The sequence below is a fragment of the Rhincodon typus genome, chromosome 12 (assembly GCF_021869965.1).
Source record: "Rhincodon typus isolate 14 chromosome 12, sRhiTyp1.1, whole genome shotgun sequence".
Taxonomy (NCBI): Eukaryota; Metazoa; Chordata; class Chondrichthyes; order Orectolobiformes; family Rhincodontidae; genus Rhincodon; species Rhincodon typus.
Genome location: NC_063343.1, coordinates 25,670,349 through 25,686,988, shown reverse-complemented (window position 1 = coordinate 25,686,988; position 16,640 = coordinate 25,670,349). Strand labels below are relative to the sequence as shown.

Sequence of the window (16,640 nt, the reverse complement as noted above, 5' to 3'; positions counted from 1 at the left end):
TGTGTGTGTGTGTGTGTGTGTGTGTGTGTGTGTGTGTGTGTGTGTGTATGTGTGTAAAAGGGTTGGGAAATTGAAAAACTTCACAGCTTGACAGCTCTTCGTAACTAATCTGCTATTTGTGAGCATTTACATCTCCTTCATAAACTCATGGCTCCCACACTGCAGGCTAAGACGCTGCTATAGTGACAATGGATTTTGTCCAATCTCAGCACCGAGTTCAAAAGGCCCAGCTGAGCTCAGGCTTTTTACATCCATGGGTCACAACAATCCCTTCTCCTTCTCCCCATCGGTGGAAAATGGTGTCCAACCCCTAACGGGCTATGACTTCCTGATCAGAGACCAGTCCGCAATTTTGAAAAGCTTGCAAATTGGATTTATTCTGTATGTGCATGGATATGTATGGATTCTGTATAGTTGAGCATCGTCAAAAAGAAATTTGTACATTATTCTTGAAAGATTTTAAGATTTTCACCTTTGAACTATTGTTAGCAGGGAATGGAGTTCTTGGCATTCTCACAACCTTCACCATTCCAGTGAAAGGAAAGCAGTTGGCAGCTGCAATACGCAGCACCTATCTCAAATCTTCCAATTACACAGTGTAATCAGCAGAAATCCAGTCATAGCTTTTATACGTCTGTTGCTTCTGTCAATATAAGTTACACAACTGCCTCAAGGCCAACCTAAGTGATAGAATTAATTTGGCAGTACTCATTGCCATTGGATAAAGACAGTCCAACGATAGATGGTGCAACTATTAATTGTATTCCAGGTTCTTTAGGTAGACTTTTCCTAAGACAGAGTTAGTTTTCTTTCTCTTCATTTACATGACCAGAAGACAGAGCTAAAATGGCATAGTAAGTGTGTACATTTACAGAACTAGAACTAGATTTTTAGACGATACAAAAATATATTTACATTAGCTCTCAAAGAGCGTCTGGTAAATTACAACTTTCTTCAGTGAATATTTGATTTAACAAGAAAACTGTATCAAGTCTATAGGCGGTGCTATCATGAATAAATATTTCACTTCAAACTAATGTAAAAAATAATTATTTTTCTCATTCATAGTGTCGAATAAGCTTGCTGCATAAAGACGTAGGGCTGGAAATTCTGCACTGTCATGTTTGGGCCTTGGACACTGGGAGAAAAGTACTTAACTTTTCACCACTTTATTTACCACTTAAGATTTTTTTGTTTTTATTTGCCTGTGGAACATGGATATACCTGGCTGGCCACCGTTTATTGCTCATACCTCTTTGCCCTTGTGAAGGTGAACTGCCTTTTTGAACCACTGCAGTCCATGTGCTGTAATGCCATTAGGAAAGGAGGTCCAGTGACAGTGAAGGGACTGCAATATATCTCCAAGTCAGGATGATGAGTGGCTAGGAGGGAACTTGCAGGTGGTGGTGTTCTCATATCTGCTGCCCTTGCCCTTCTAAACAGAAGTGGTCATGTGTTTGAAAGATGCAGTGCATCTTATAGATAATAGACACTGCTGTTTCTGAGCATCAATGCTGGAAGGAGTGGATGCTTGTGGATGTGGCACCAATTAAGTGGGCTGCTTTGACCTGGATGATGTCAAGCTTCTTGAGTGTTGTTAGAGCTGCAACCATCCAGGCGAGTGGACAGTATTCCATCACACACCCGACTTGTGCCTTGTAGATGGTGGACAGGCTTTGGGAGTCAAGAGATGTGTTAACTTGCCACAGTACGCCTCTGACCTGTTCTTGAAGTCAATATATTTATATGGTGAGTCCAGTTGTGTTTCTGGTCAACAGTAACCCTCAGGATGTTGAGTGGGCATTCAGTGAGGATAATACCATTGAATGTCAAGGGGCAGTGATTAGATTGTCAAGGGGCAGTGATTAGATTGTCTCTTATTGGAGATATCAGGAGCTGAGAGGCCCTGGTGGAACCCAAACTGGGTGTCACTGAGCAGATTATTGCTGAGCAGGTGCTGCTTGATAGAACTGTTGATGACACCTTCCATCACTTCATTAATGATTGAGAGTAGACTAACGGGATGAATTTGTCTGCTTTTTGCATACAGGATATACGTGGGCAATTTTCCACGCTGTTGGGTAGATGGCAGTGTTGTAACTGTATTGAAATAGTTTGGCTAGTGGAGCAGCAAGTTCTCCCACAAAAGTCTTCACTACGATTGCTGAAATGTTGTCAGGGCCCATACCCCTTGCAGTATCTAGTGCTTCCAACCATTTTTTGATATTATGTGAAGTGAATTGAATTTGCTGAAGAGTTGTCTGTATACTGGGGACCAGTGGAGGAGGCTGAGATGGATCAGCCACTTTGTGCTTCTCGCTGAAGATTGCTGTGAATGTCTCAGCCGTATCTTTTGCATTCCTTACATGTGTTCTTCACCATTAAAACCAATAGGAGCTTAATGATAAATATTTAAAACAATAAATATAACTCTACAAAAATCCACAGGACAGTTAGTGATAGAAGGAGATTTAATTGCATCATCCTGTAAAATCATTCAGTCTGACATTTTGACAGTATCAAGAGATTTATTGGTAGTTAAACTCCAGCCAAGCAACACCATTACCATTTCAGAAATTCACAGGCCACAAACAGCATAGATGTGTTAGTGTACAACTCTTGGCTTTAGAACTTGGCAAACACTCATAATATTCAATGCAGAATGGGAACTGACATTCACTATTGTTATGTTTCTATGTAGTTTAGGGTGAGACATTTGGATAGAAACTATTAGATAATTGTTCATCTTTAACATTAAGCTAAGTTTGGGTTTTTCTAAAAATAACTTACCCGATTCATTTTTCTCAATTACTTCTACTACTTGTCCTTGATGCACGCTGATCTCTGTACTTTCCTGTTTGTCATAATTGGTTACTGCCACATACTGATCCAGGAAAAACTGGTCAGCAGATGCCCCATCTCCACCTGAAATTAAAGAATCAGCCTTAAGGGAACATCAATTATGATATAGTACAAGTCACAATTGAATGCTTGCAATTTGCTGCATTCTGTACAAGCAACCTCTATAATCAACTCACAATGGTCTCGAAATATATTGCTGAATCCACAGGGTTAGTACTTCAGCAATCAGAATCTAAAAGTGCTACTTGACTTAAGTAGTTAAACATCACATTTTGAAATAAGGTACAGTACTGTCAAACTTGTTAAAATTCAACATCAGTCGGTGAGGCACTAAGTATGTTGAACTCTGTTTCAAAGGAGTGCGGTCAGAATCTGTACCTATTGAAGAATTACAATGTTATAACCATGCTAAAATCTTTGTTGTTGCAAATTGATAGTTGTATTAGTGAGACAATTTTAATAGCCTCATCTTCAACCTTAGAATCCTCCTTCTGATCTCTAGAAACGATCTCAATCTTAAGGAAGTAACCATAAAGGGTTTATTCTGGCTGTATGCAGCAGAATGATCCCAGCACATTAACAGGGTAGATTGCAGTGATATTGGTCCTTTTGAAATGACACAAGGCATGCCCTGACAGTATGTAAATATGCAGGCGTGGAATTCTTGGCAGTCCTGTTGCTGTGAGCAGCTTTATGTAAGTGCTTAAAGAGGAAGGAAAATGATCAGCTCAGATGACAACTGGGGGAGTGGGAACTTCAGAACGAAAACAATTGAGGGATGAAAAGGCAATTGACAAGCAATGGTCTGGCTGCCCTACAGTTCTGTAGAGGTAGCACTCCCACATATTTCTGCAGTGGGGAGCAGTTGCTTTGCCTGTTGAGAAAATCTAGAACAATGAGGACACAGTTTAAGGATAAGGGGTAAATCAGTTAGACTGAAATGAAGATAAATATCTTCATACAAAAGGTTCTGAATCTTTGGAATGGTAAATGCTCATATACTCTGAATATATTTAAGGCTGAAACAGACAGGCCTCTCAAGGAATTAAGAGATATGGAGAGCGGGCAAGAAAGTAGAGGTGAGGCGGATCAACCATGGTCATATTGAATGGCAGAGCAGGCTCAATAGATCAGATAATCCTTTCCTGCTCCCTACTTATTCACTCCACACTATCTAGCTGAAAATTTGACTTAAGTTTTGGGTAAACTTTTATATTTTAGATGATGGTCTGTCGTTTTCTTTCAGGTTGCCTGGAAGGCAGATCTTCCTGTTTACAGACGGCCCAGTGCTGTCTGTATACAGAGAAAAGGCAACAGGCCCTTTATTTGCACATGCAGAGATCCTAAATTGTTTCAAATGCACACCCTGGATGGCTTTTCCTTTGGTCATATTGATATGGTGGAAGGATTTTGCACTTCTAGCCAATGTTTCGTGTCTCCATATTGAGGGCTTATGCATCCAGAGCGTGTAAAAATTTATTATATGCAAGGTTAAGAATAAGAATTGAAACAGCACAACTGATTTTGCCAACAGGATTGCTAAGGATGACATAAAAGTAGACTCTATCAGAATATGAACTCTCGCTGTAACATATCAAATCATATCAAATTAGTCTAATTAACTATCTACCCCACAGTTATGGATCTCGCCCGATTCTAGCCTCATTTTACCATAATCTGTACCTCGAAGAACTGTCCAGTGTCAGAATAACCTAGAATTGACTGGAATTCCTGGTGGTGGGGGCACCTTCTCAATATGAATGTTGTACACTTGGATGAGCACTGTTAGTCCAAAGCTGCCCTATACGGTTCCTGACATTTGCCCTGGACATGGCAGACAAGTGAAATTTGATGCACCTTTTTGCAGGCAGGGACCTGGGGAAACTGCTGTACAGGGAGTTGCAGAACAGAGGTGGGACATTATCTCTCCCCAGAATCAGCAGTGGTGGCCACAACACTCGACTATGTCGGTCTTGTGAGAAGTTACCACCTGGACCTATGCACTCAGGCATCTTGGAGGAATGAACAACACTAAAAAGGTGGGAACAGACTACATGTATCAGTGCCATTATCTTCTCTTTGAACTGTTCCATTCTCTCTCTCTCTCTCTTTCTCTGTGCTACTGTACCCACCTCTCATCAAGGCTCATGCTCTGTGTTACATACAACTCTTCCCCACTCACTCTCACACACATCAACCCCCAACATCACTAATGTTGCACGCCCTCTCTGCTGCCCACTCATTAGCTCAGGACATTTCCCCAATAGCATCACAAAATAACAGCTGTGAAATGCACATTCATCACCCTTAATACCTGACTCTTGTTTTTTTCCAGGAGGAAACCAGCCCACAACAGGGCAGAAAGAGTAATGGGCTGGCCACCTGCGATTTTGCTCCTCACCCTTTACATGGGAAGCATCCTGACCTCCCTGAGTGGCTGTGTCCAAGCCCCTGGACTGGTATTGGCAGCTGCCTTGATTTACTATACCCAGGACCCCCTGACTGAAGGCTATCTCCCTCAACTTGTCTACAGTCTGCTCATAATCATGACAAACTTCCTGGCCTGGACAGTAGTACTGTGAGCCTGGCATCTCTGGCTAACAGGGCAAAGCTCTAAAATGAAAGACAAGGCAATGAAAAACAAAAAATGCAGTAAGATCCAGTTAGGCTAAGAGTAAGCACATGCTAAGAGAGCAAGCAACCAGACTGGAGAGGCAGCCTCAGCATCTGGGTTTGTGTCCCCGAGTGCACAGCATACTTGTTGCAGCATTACTATGATAGCTGCCAAGGTTCCAAGAGTTGCAGCACTGAAGTGCAGAAGCGCACTGTAAATGGTTTGTGGAATATACCTTGTGGCTTCTTAGGGGCTGGCACATTGTCAGATCCCAATTTCCATGAGTTGCATCTGCCCAGTGCACAACGAGCTTGCCCAGAGATGATTGCACCATATAAAAACATAAGAACATAAGAACCAGGAGCAGCAGTTGGCCACATGGCCTTTTGAGCCCACTTTGCCATTCATGGCTGATCTTTTTGTGGCTTCAGCTCCACCTACCCGCCCTCTCACCAGAACTCTTAATTCCTTTACTGTTCAAAAAAAATTATCTACCTTAGCTTTAAAATCATTCAATGAGGAAGCCTAAACTACTTCACTGGGCTGGGAATTCCAAAGAACCTTTGGGTGAAGAAGTTCCTCCTCAATTCAGTTTTAAATTTGCTCCCCCTAATTTTGAGGCTATGCCTCTTGTTCTAGTTTCACCTGCCAATGGAAACATCCCGCTGCTCCTATCTTATCCATTTCGTTCATAATTTTACATGTTTCTATAAGATCACCCCTCATTCTTCTAAATGAATGCAAAATTACCACGAGCGTGTTTGCTATTTCTCCCTATATCTCTTTTAGTACCTTGGATGCACTCCCTTAGAGCCAGGAGACTTATCTACCTTTAGCTCCATTAGCTTGCCCAACACCACCTCTTTCATGAAAATGGTCATTTCTAGGTCCTCACTTACCTTAGTCTCCTTGTCATCAATTACTGGCATATTATTCATGTCCTCCACTGTGAGGACCAACACAAAATACCTGTTCAATGCCTCAGCTATTTCCTCATTTCCCATTATTAAATCCTCTTTCTCATCCTCTAAAGGACCAATATTTATCTTAACCACTCTTTTTCGTTTTATACTTGCAGAAACTTTTGCTATTCGTCTTTATATTCTGAGCTAGTTTACTCTCATAATCTACTTTTCTTTCTAGCTTTTTTGTGGCTTTTTGTTGACCTTTAAAGTTTTCCCAATCTTCTAGTTTCTCACTGGTCTTTGCTACTTTGTATGCCTTATCTTTCAATTTGATAGCCTCCCTTATTTCCTTAGACATTCCTTAGATTACCCCTTTTTCTACAGTCCTTCCTTTCCGCTGGTATATACTTTTGCTGAGCATTTGAAAAATTGTTTCAAAAGTCCTCCACTGTTCCTCAACTGTCCCACCATAAAATCTTTGCTTCCAGTCGACCTGAGCCAACTCCTCCCTCATCCTATTGTAGTCTCCTTTGCTTAAGCACAGGACCCTGGTATTGGATTTTATCTTCTCACTTTCTATCTGTATTTTAAATTCAACCATACTGTGATCGCTCCTTCCAAGAGGATCTTATGAGATCCTTAATCATTCCTGTCTCATTACATAGGACCAGATCTAGGGTAGTTTGCTCCCTCATCGGTTCCATTACATACTGTTCAAGAAAACTATCGCAGATGTCCAACACGGCAGCCCTTTGCAACATGTGGTGAACTGAAGACGCCAAGTACTATGAAACTTCAGGAACAGCTTCTTTCTGGCCGTATCAGTCTGTTGAATGGACACTGGGGTCAAATAATGTAACCTGTATGCCTCCAAGTCTTTTTGATCTGCACATCCTTTGCTCGCTGTGATCTGTCAGTACCGCTCGTAAACAAAGCTTTTCACTGTATTTCAGCACATGTGACATTAAAATCAATGAGGTGAGATGTGCTAATATTAAGGTGGTTTAACAAGCAATAATCCCCCTTAATAGGCAACTCGCTACTGCCTAGAAAGAAAGTCACCTCAATATGTGGCAATGCATAAAAAGGTGCAATAAGGAACAGGAGTAGGCGGTTTGGCCCTTCGAGCCTGCTCCGCCATTCAACTGGATCTTGGCTGATCTAACATGCCTCACTTTCCGCCATATTCACCATGGCCCTCTTGCTCCACTGATAAAGAATCAATCAGCCTTAAATATACACAAAGAAGTTGCTTGTGACATCCAGATAGACCTTAGAATTCTCACCTGAAATCTGCCACAAATCTCGCCATAGCACAAGTTGCTTAGTCCCCTGCAAGATTCTGTCATAAATAATTATCTAATTCCATTTGCATAGTCACCATTAAATTTACTTCCATTAACCTTTCAGACAGTGCTTTCAAGCTCCACCAACTACCTACATCAAAATTACTTTTCTCAATCAATAGATTTACTTACCAACTGTTTAAAATACTGATTATTTTAGATCACACCTATTTTCAGATCATCTATACATACTAAAAGGAGAAATGGTCCCAAGTCAAACTCCTGGAAGAAATGTTATTGACTGCTCTTTGTTTTCTGTATTCAATGAACTTCCAATTCACGTTGTCATGTTCCTCTTAATACTGCATGCCCTAATTTGATTAACAAGCCTTGTGTGTTTCAAATGTCTTTTGAAAACTCAAGTTAATATAATGAATTGCATTGCCATTAGTAACATACTCCTCAAAAAATGTTATTGGACTCATCAGTCACAACTTTCATTTGACAAATCCGTATTGTCCATCCTTAATCAACCCGTCTCTTTACAGCTGATTGGCAACAGTTAAAACTTTTTTTAAGTCATGAGAAGGCTAAATTTGACAACGTAAATAGTTTAACGGTTACCTGACTTATCATTTTTAACCTTTTTGAAGCACAGTGCTTTCTTTACAAATGCAACCATCCTACCATGTGAAACAAATTCTACTCACAAGAATATTTTAGAAAAATTGTGATTAAAGCCTCAGCATTTTAGGATCCATGCCATTAGGTTTTCTGTGTTACTTCTTATCTAGTTATCATAGAATCCCTACAGTGTGGAAACAGGCCCTTTGGCCCAACAAGTCCACACTGACCCTCACAGCATCCTACCCAGACCCATCCCCCTATGACCCACCTAATCTATGCATCCCTGAACACTATGGGCAATTTAGCATGGCCAATCCACCTAGCCTGCACATTTCTGGACTGGGAGGAAACCAGAGAACCTGAAGAGACATGGGGAGAACGTGCAAACTCCACACAGACAGACACCCGAGGGTGGAATCAAACCTGGGTCCCTGGTGCTGTGAGGCAGCAGTGCTAACCACTGAGCCACCATGCAGCCCTACCTAACTGTTCCATTTCCTCTACTTATATCATGTCAATTCCACCACAATATGCTTGTGAAAACAGATACAAAATATTTATTTAGTATCATCACCATTTTTTCATCTCATAAAATGATTTCCTTTTAATCTCCAATTGTTCTTTAACAGTTTCTGTATCTTGTATGTGATCATAAAATGCTTTAAATTTTCAGTCTTTTTTTTGTTTTCTGTTTAGCCGCTTCTCATCATGCTTTGTTTCTCTTCAAATTCTAATGTATTGTGTTCAAATAACTTTTGTACAATGAGCCTCAGATTTACCAAAGGCTTTTTCTTAAAATGTCATTTTAACTGCTCTACTCTTCCAAAAGACCTTGCACAATAGCTGCGTCACTTTTGTTTTGTGGGGCTATGTATAGGCTGTATCGTAATTGTTTTCTTTTGTTTGAACATTTCCTGTTGTGTTAGAACCTTTTTCCCCACATTTATCTGGATTAGTTGATTTTTTAATCTCATTGAGATTGGCTTTTTTCAGTCAAGTGCTAACATCATTGACGGTTTGCTCTCCTCAACAATTTTTATATGAACCTAATTTAATCATGATTGTTGTTCTAAGATGTTCCATATCCTTAAATATCTATTTGTTCAACTAAATGATCTAGAATTAAATTCAACAGTTTTCTTTGCTTGTTGGATTAAAGAAAACGTAGAAAGCAGTGCTGGACATATTTTACAAACGCCTCTTTCTTTGCCACATGCTTTATTTTTATATCAGTTTATTTTTTACAAGATGGATATTTAATCTCCAGTAAGTTACAGATTCAGTTATTCCAGTGCAAAATACTTGCCTGTCCATATTGTAACATGAATTATGATTTTAATTTAACACTTGATCTCTTTGCTTCCTACTACTTTTGGTTTCAGCATTACTCTGGCTCTACCTAGGCTAGCCCAACTCATAGGTAATGGATCTGAATTGAAGGACAGCCAAACCACTGAAAGTTTGAGTTCCTTTGGAAAAATCACTTTGGAAATAAGAGTGAGGTCATTGGGGAGAAGCTACCAACATTCCTCGAGTTCAGCTGAAGAATTATTCTACCACAACTGCATGCTTAACAAAGATATCACAATTTGATTGAAAGAAGAGTGTGTTGGAATGGCCAACAGTCCTTCAATTCGCACAACCTGAAACAGACTACCTGGTTCAGAGATAGTAGGAACTGCCGATGCTGGAGAATCTGATATAACAAGGTACAGAGCTGGATGAACACAGCAGGTCAAGCAGCATCAGAGGAGCAGGAAAGCTGACGTTTCGGGTCTGGACCCTTCTTCAGAAATGGGGGAGGGGAAGGGGATTCTGAAATAAATAGAGAGAGAGGGAGGTGGATGGAGGGTGGATAAAGGAGCAGATAGGTGGAGAGGAGGCAGACAGGTCAAGGAGGCGGGGATGGAGCCAGTAAAGGTGAGTGTACATGGGAAATTAGGATGGGGGTTGGTCAGTCAAGGGAAGACGGACAGGTCAAGGAGGTGCGGATAAGGCTGGTAGGTAGGAAGTGGGGATGAGGATTGGTCAGTGAAGTGAGAGGAACGGATAGGTGGGAGAAAAGACGGACAGGTCAAGGAGGTGGGGACGAGCTGGGCTGGTTTTGGGATGAGGTCGGAGGCAGGCAGATTTGGAAGCATGTGAAGTCCACATTGAGACTATTGGGCTGCAGGTTTCCCAAGCGAAATATAAGGTGCTGTTCCTGCAACCTTCGGGTGGCATCGTGTGGCACTGGAGGAGGCCCAGGATAGACATGTCGTCCAAGGAGTGGGAGGGGGAGTTGAAGTGGTTCGCGACTGGGAGGTGCAGTCGTTTGTCACGAACCGAGCGTAGGTGTTCCACAAAGCGGTCTCCAAGCCTCTGCTTGGTTTCCCCGATGTAGAGGAGGCCACATCGGGAACAGTGGATACAATGGGATGGCATGGTGGCACAGTGGTTAGCACTGCTGCCTCACAGCCCCAGGGACCCGGGTTCAATTCCAGCCTCGGGCGACTGTCTGTGTGGAGTTTGCGCATTCTCCCCGTGTCTGCGTGGGTTTCCTCCGGGTGCTCTGGTTTCCTCCCACAGTCCAAAGATGTGCAGGTTAGGTGGATTGGCCATGCTAAATTGCCTGTAGTATTCAGGGAGGTAGAGGGCATATATTAGGTGGGTCATAGGGGGATGGGTCTGGGTGGGATGCTCTGAGGTTCAGTGTGGACTTGTTGGACCGAAGGGCCTGTTTCCACACTGTAGGGATTCTATGAATATACCACATGTGCAGGTGAACATCTGTTTAATGTGGAAGGTTTTCCTGGGGCCTGGGATGGGGGTGAGGGGGGAGGTGTAGGAGCAGGTGTAGCACTTCCTGCGGTTGTAGGGAAAACTGGTGGGGCTAGTGGGGAGTGTGGAGCAGACAAGGGAGTCACGGAGAGAGTGGTCTCTCCGGAAGGCAGATAAGGGTGGGGAGAGAAAAATATCCTTGGTAGCGGGGTCAGATTGCAGGTGATGGAAGTGGCGGAGGATGATGTGTTGAATCCGGAGGTTGGTGTGGTGGTACGTGAGGACGAGGGGAATTCTGTTTTTTTGTTATTGTGGGGAGGGGTGAGTTGCGGGAAACATGAGAGATGCGGTCGAAGGCATTTTCGACCACTGTGGAGGGGAAGTTGCGGTCCTTGAAAAACGAGGACATCTGGGATATCCATGAGTGGAATGCCTCATCTCGGGAGCAGATGCGGTGGAGGGGAAGGAATTGGGAATAGGGGATGGGATTCTTGCAGGAAGGTGGGTGAGAGGAGGTGTATTCTAGGTAGCTGTGGGAGTCAGTAGGCTTGAAATAGATATCGGTTTCCAGGTGGTGGCCAGAGGTGGAAACAGAGAGGTCCAGGAAAGAGAGAGAGGTATCGGAGATGGTCCAGGTGAACTTAAGGTTGGGTTGGAAGGTGTTAGTAAAGTGACTTGACCTTAAACTTGACGTGTCCGTCTTCCCTTGACTGACCAACCCCCACCCTAACTCCTCACCTTTACTGGCTCCATCCTCGCCTCCTTGACCTGTCCGTCTCCTCTACACCTATCTGCTCCTTCATCCACCTTTCATCCGCCTCCCCCTCTCTCTCTATTTATTTCAGAATCCCCTTCCCCTCCCCCATTTCTGAAGAAGGGTCCAGACCTGAAACGTCAGCTTTCCTGCTCCTCTGAAGCTGCTTGGCCTGCTGTGTTCGTCCAGCTCTACACCTTGTTATCTCAGACTACCTGGCTGTTCTCTTATCTATTGGTGAAAGCTTGCTGTGCTCAAACTGGATGCTGTGTTTCCTATCTTTTTATTTAATCTATTAATGGAATAAGGGCATTGCTGGCTGGACCACCATTTATTACCCACCCCTGGTTGTGCTTGAGAAAGCGGTGGCAGGCAGCCTTCTTGAACTGCTGCAGTCCACTTGTTATAGCTACCTCCAAAATGCTGCTAAGGAGAGACTTCCAGGATTTTGACCCAGCGATACTGAAGGAATAGCAATAAATTTCCAAGTGAGGATGGTGATTGTGTTGGAGTGGAATTTGCAAGTGGTTGGTGTTCCCATATATATGTTACACTTGTCCTTCTTGCAGTCATGGGTTTGGAAGGCGTTGTCTAAGGAAACTTGGTAAATTTCTGCGCTACATCTTATGGACAATATATTATGTACTACCGAGCATCAGGAGAGAGTGAGTATCTGTAGATATGGTGTCAACTGTAACAAAAATTCCCTACTTTTATAGTCCTTTTCCCTTGCAATAAACAATATTTCATTTGTCTTCCTGACTGATTGTAGTACTAGCATCCTAACATTATGATTCTAGAACATTTTTAGATAATTAAAATCAATCCATCTACTATCTCAGCAGCCATTTCTTTCAAGATCTTAGGATGAAGTCCATCAGGTCCTGGGAACTTCTTAAACTGCTCTTCCATTCTTTCTACTAAGGTGGACAAGGTTATATTTTCTCACATTATGTTACATCTACCAACTTTTTTTGTCCACTTATGTAATTTATCTATTTAACATTTGCAGACTGCTTATGTCGTGTTCAAGACTTATTCTCCTGTTAGAAGCAAACTTAGCTAGCATATATCCTGTCCCTTCATTGATACACATTGCAAATAGTTGAGGTCCCAGTATTGATCTCTATGGCACTTTACTCATTACTACTTATCAACCTGAAAATGATCAATTTATCCCTACCTTCCACTTCCTTTTAGCTAATCAATTCTCCACCCATACTGAAGTGTTGCTTCTTACATCATGAGTGTTATTTTGTTAGTAGCTTTTGATGTTGCAGCATGTCAAATGCTTTTTGGAAATCCAAGCGCACTGCATCTGTAGCTTCTCCCTTATCCATATTGCCTCTTCCTTGCCTAGAGAACTATGAAATTAGTCAAATATGATTTCCCTTTCAGAAAACAACATTGATTCTGCTTCATAGAAAATCTTCATATAATGTGTGCTGCCACAGCTTCCTTAATAATAGGTTCTAGCATTTTCCCTATGACAGACTTTGACTAACTAGTCTGTTTATAACTCTTTTCTGCCTGCCTTCTTTCTTTAATAAAGAAGTTAAATCCATATGTTCTATTCTGATGGGCCTTTCCAGAATCTAGGACATTTTTAGCTCATTAAAATCAAAGCATCTGCTTTCTGGACAACTACTTATTTCAACATCTTAGGTTGATGTCCATCTGGTCTTGGGATCTTCTCAACTTTTAGTTAATTTTCTTGTACTCCTATCTCAATAATTGTAAATGTTTTAAATTCCTCCCTCTTCCACCCCTTGATTTACAACTATTTCTAGGATGTCATTTGGGACATGTTCTACAATGAAGATGTATCTGCCATTTCTTTATTTCCTATTATTAACTTCCTAGACTCTCTTTCCAAAGGATGAACATTCACTTCATTATTTCTTCCCCTTAATATACCTGTAGAAACTCTACCTTTGTTAAATATATATTTCTGGCTGGCTTTCTTACATACTTTTAATTTCTCCCTCATTTCAACAATCCATTCTGTGCTGGTTTTTATATTCCGTCCTGTCTTTGACCTGTCATTAATCGTTGCATAAGTGTGCCCATTTTGTCAATTTGCTACTATTTGTAACTTCTTTAACTAGATATGAATAATGCAGCATTTTCCAAGAGTGTTGCCCTCTCACTGGAATGTATCTTTTGCTAAATGTTAGTGAATTTTCTCTTAGATGTCCATCAATGCTTTTCAACTGACTCCCACATTAATCTAACTTGCCAGTTCACTTTAGCTAATTCTAAGCCTCATACCTGTGCAATTACTTTTACTTATGTTTAAACACTAGTCTTAGATCTGCTTTTTTCTCCCACTGGCTGAATGCAAAATTCAATCATATTATGATCACCATTACCTAGGGACTTTTTACGGAGAAGTAATTAATTAATCTTGCTTCGTTATAAATTTACAGGTCTAGAATGATCTGTTCTCTGGGTGGCTGTGTAACGTGCCAGGGTAGGAAACTGTATTGCAAATACTCTACGGAGTCATTTCAGCATTGTCTTTACCAACCTGATTCATCCAATCTTTAAGTAGTTTAAAATCACCCATGATTATTACCTTTCTAACAAAGTCTTTTATTTCTTTATGCATACATCATCCTACAGCGTAGTTACTGTTACCTATAAACTACTTGCACAACCTGACATCTTACCTTTGCAATTTTTTATTTCCACCCAAACTGGTCTTAATATTATGGTTCTATTTCACTATTGCACCAATGTCATCCTTAACAGAGCTACCCTACCATCTAGCTTCCTGTTCTTCAAAATATATGCCTCTGTAACAGTTATCATGTCATACCTTATGACAAATGTAGATTTGGACACAGAACCTTAAATTGTGTCTCTTCTACATTTACAACCTCTAGGCTTATCTGCTGATAGACCATTAATTTTGTACTCTCTGTCCCTTCCTACCACTCTGATTATCATGACCCTTATTGCAATTATACTCTCTTGTCCTATCCCTAACCTTTAATTAATCATATCTTCTCTCATGTGATCTCTCACCAACACTAAAGTTTAAAGCCTCCTCAAAAGCCCAAATTATACTATTCACCAGAATACTGGTCCAGTGTGGCTCTGGTGAAGACCAGACCAACAGTATAGCTCCCAATTTCCACAGTACTAGTTCTAGGGCCCCAGGTTTTGAGACTCATTTTTCCCATATTAACTTTACAGTCAGTCATTCCACTCTTACTTATGCATGTCAAAATAATGAAATTACTGGAAAGTCTTTTGGGATTCCTTGCAGTTGTGATTAAGTACTGTATATAATTGCAAATTCCATTATGCATGTCCTTTCTTGTCTGAGTACTTAGTGTAATATACAGGCATATATCTGAAGAGGTACCAGACAGCTAAAATTTAAAAAAGAATTCCACCTCTACTCCAATAGGTCATTTCCTTGAGAACCACTGGCAAGAGAAGTCTGCAGCTGATCATGCTGAAGGAACCATGGAATGATGCTGTGGGCTTCTTCTTGAGGGATGTTAAGCCAGGAATTATGGCACAATGTAATCAAAGACACTTGCAAATCAGTTCAAAACATGAAGTGTTATTTCAAGATGTCAAAAGTCTGTTCCGTGACTAGTTGCAAGACAATTTAGTATCCACATTCATTTTCTGACTGTGGAATTTAAAAAGAATTCATTGTTGGAGTTGCAGAGGAATGCTTTTGAGAAGGAGGGTATAATTTGCGTAACTGATTTGAAGGAAGTCGAAGTTGTGGGGAATGCACAATTCAGGATTCTCTGAACCCCTGCAGTGTTTTAACTTCCCACTACATCTGTGATACAACAAACTGATCCCATGCCCCGATGCCAAGCAGATTTCAAAGCCAATAACAAGTGGGAGGGATTGAATGTAGATCTCTTGGTGGTGGAAGTTCAAAGATTTGACATTTAAATTTGAGAGGATTTTTTTGTGTTGAGAGGGGTGGTGTGTCAGATCATGGCAGCTCCTTGTAAATGCAGTAGGTAAAAGCATTGACTTTCTGGATCTGCCGCGACCTCACCTCCATGGAACTGTCAGAATTGGGGCACTCAGAAAACAAGGTCAACTTCAGATTAGTTCCATCCTCATCACATATGAAGTACCACTCCAACTCCTTGGAGTGGGATGATCTTCTACCCACCTTTGGCCTTAGTTGTAGCAGCAAGTGGCAAAGCCAGAGGGAGATTTGTGTTGAGAAACAGATTTCTCAAACATTAAATCTCTATCTGATCCAAACCCACCAATTTTCTTCTTGGTTAAGATTCCTCCCTTCATCTCTCAACATCTTTAAATAATCAATGCATAATAAATGCCTTTTTTAAAAAAGAAAATCATAATTCCACTACATGGGAATTGAAAATTAACTTACATAATCCCATATATAGAGTTGCAAGACACCACTACTAAAGGAGTGAAGCTCTTGCAATTCATTAACAACACCATATTGTTCTGTGGTGTCTGGACGCTCTCATGGGCCATTATCCAGTAAATCTGGATAAAGATGCAAGGTGAAGTATCTGCAATGTTTTATCATTCTCATCTCCCTGAGAAATAAAATTGATTCTCCTGGTAAAGCAAACATCAACACTGTTCTACAGTCTGCAATCCTCCAGTTATATCCTGAAATGACATGAGGGCAAGACCATGAGAGTGGGCTGCAACCTGCAGCAGTGGTCATTGTTAGAATGTCTATTGGGTTTTCATCACATTCCTGGTTACCTTTACTATGCAAAAGCAGTTCTCTCTGACAGGACCAAGTTGCTGAATGTAAGCTTATCTCATTTAGTGCAGAAGGGCATTTTGAGATGAAATTTTTC

At 41.2% G+C, this 16,640-nt stretch overlaps 1 protein-coding gene across 2 annotated transcripts in view; it reads right to left on the bottom strand.

Annotated features, from left to right (window-relative positions):
- sh3pxd2b (SH3 and PX domains 2B) overlaps nucleotides 1-16,640 on the bottom strand; it is a 293,056-nt gene that overhangs the window by 52,054 nt on the left and 224,362 nt on the right. For both annotated transcript variants that reach the window (XM_048603706.1, XM_048603707.1), the window contains one exon: nucleotides 2,791-2,925. In XM_048603706.1, coding sequence (XP_048459663.1) covers nucleotides 2,791-2,925 — 135 coding nt within the window. The remainder of the gene's footprint in view (nucleotides 1-2,790; nucleotides 2,926-16,640) is intronic.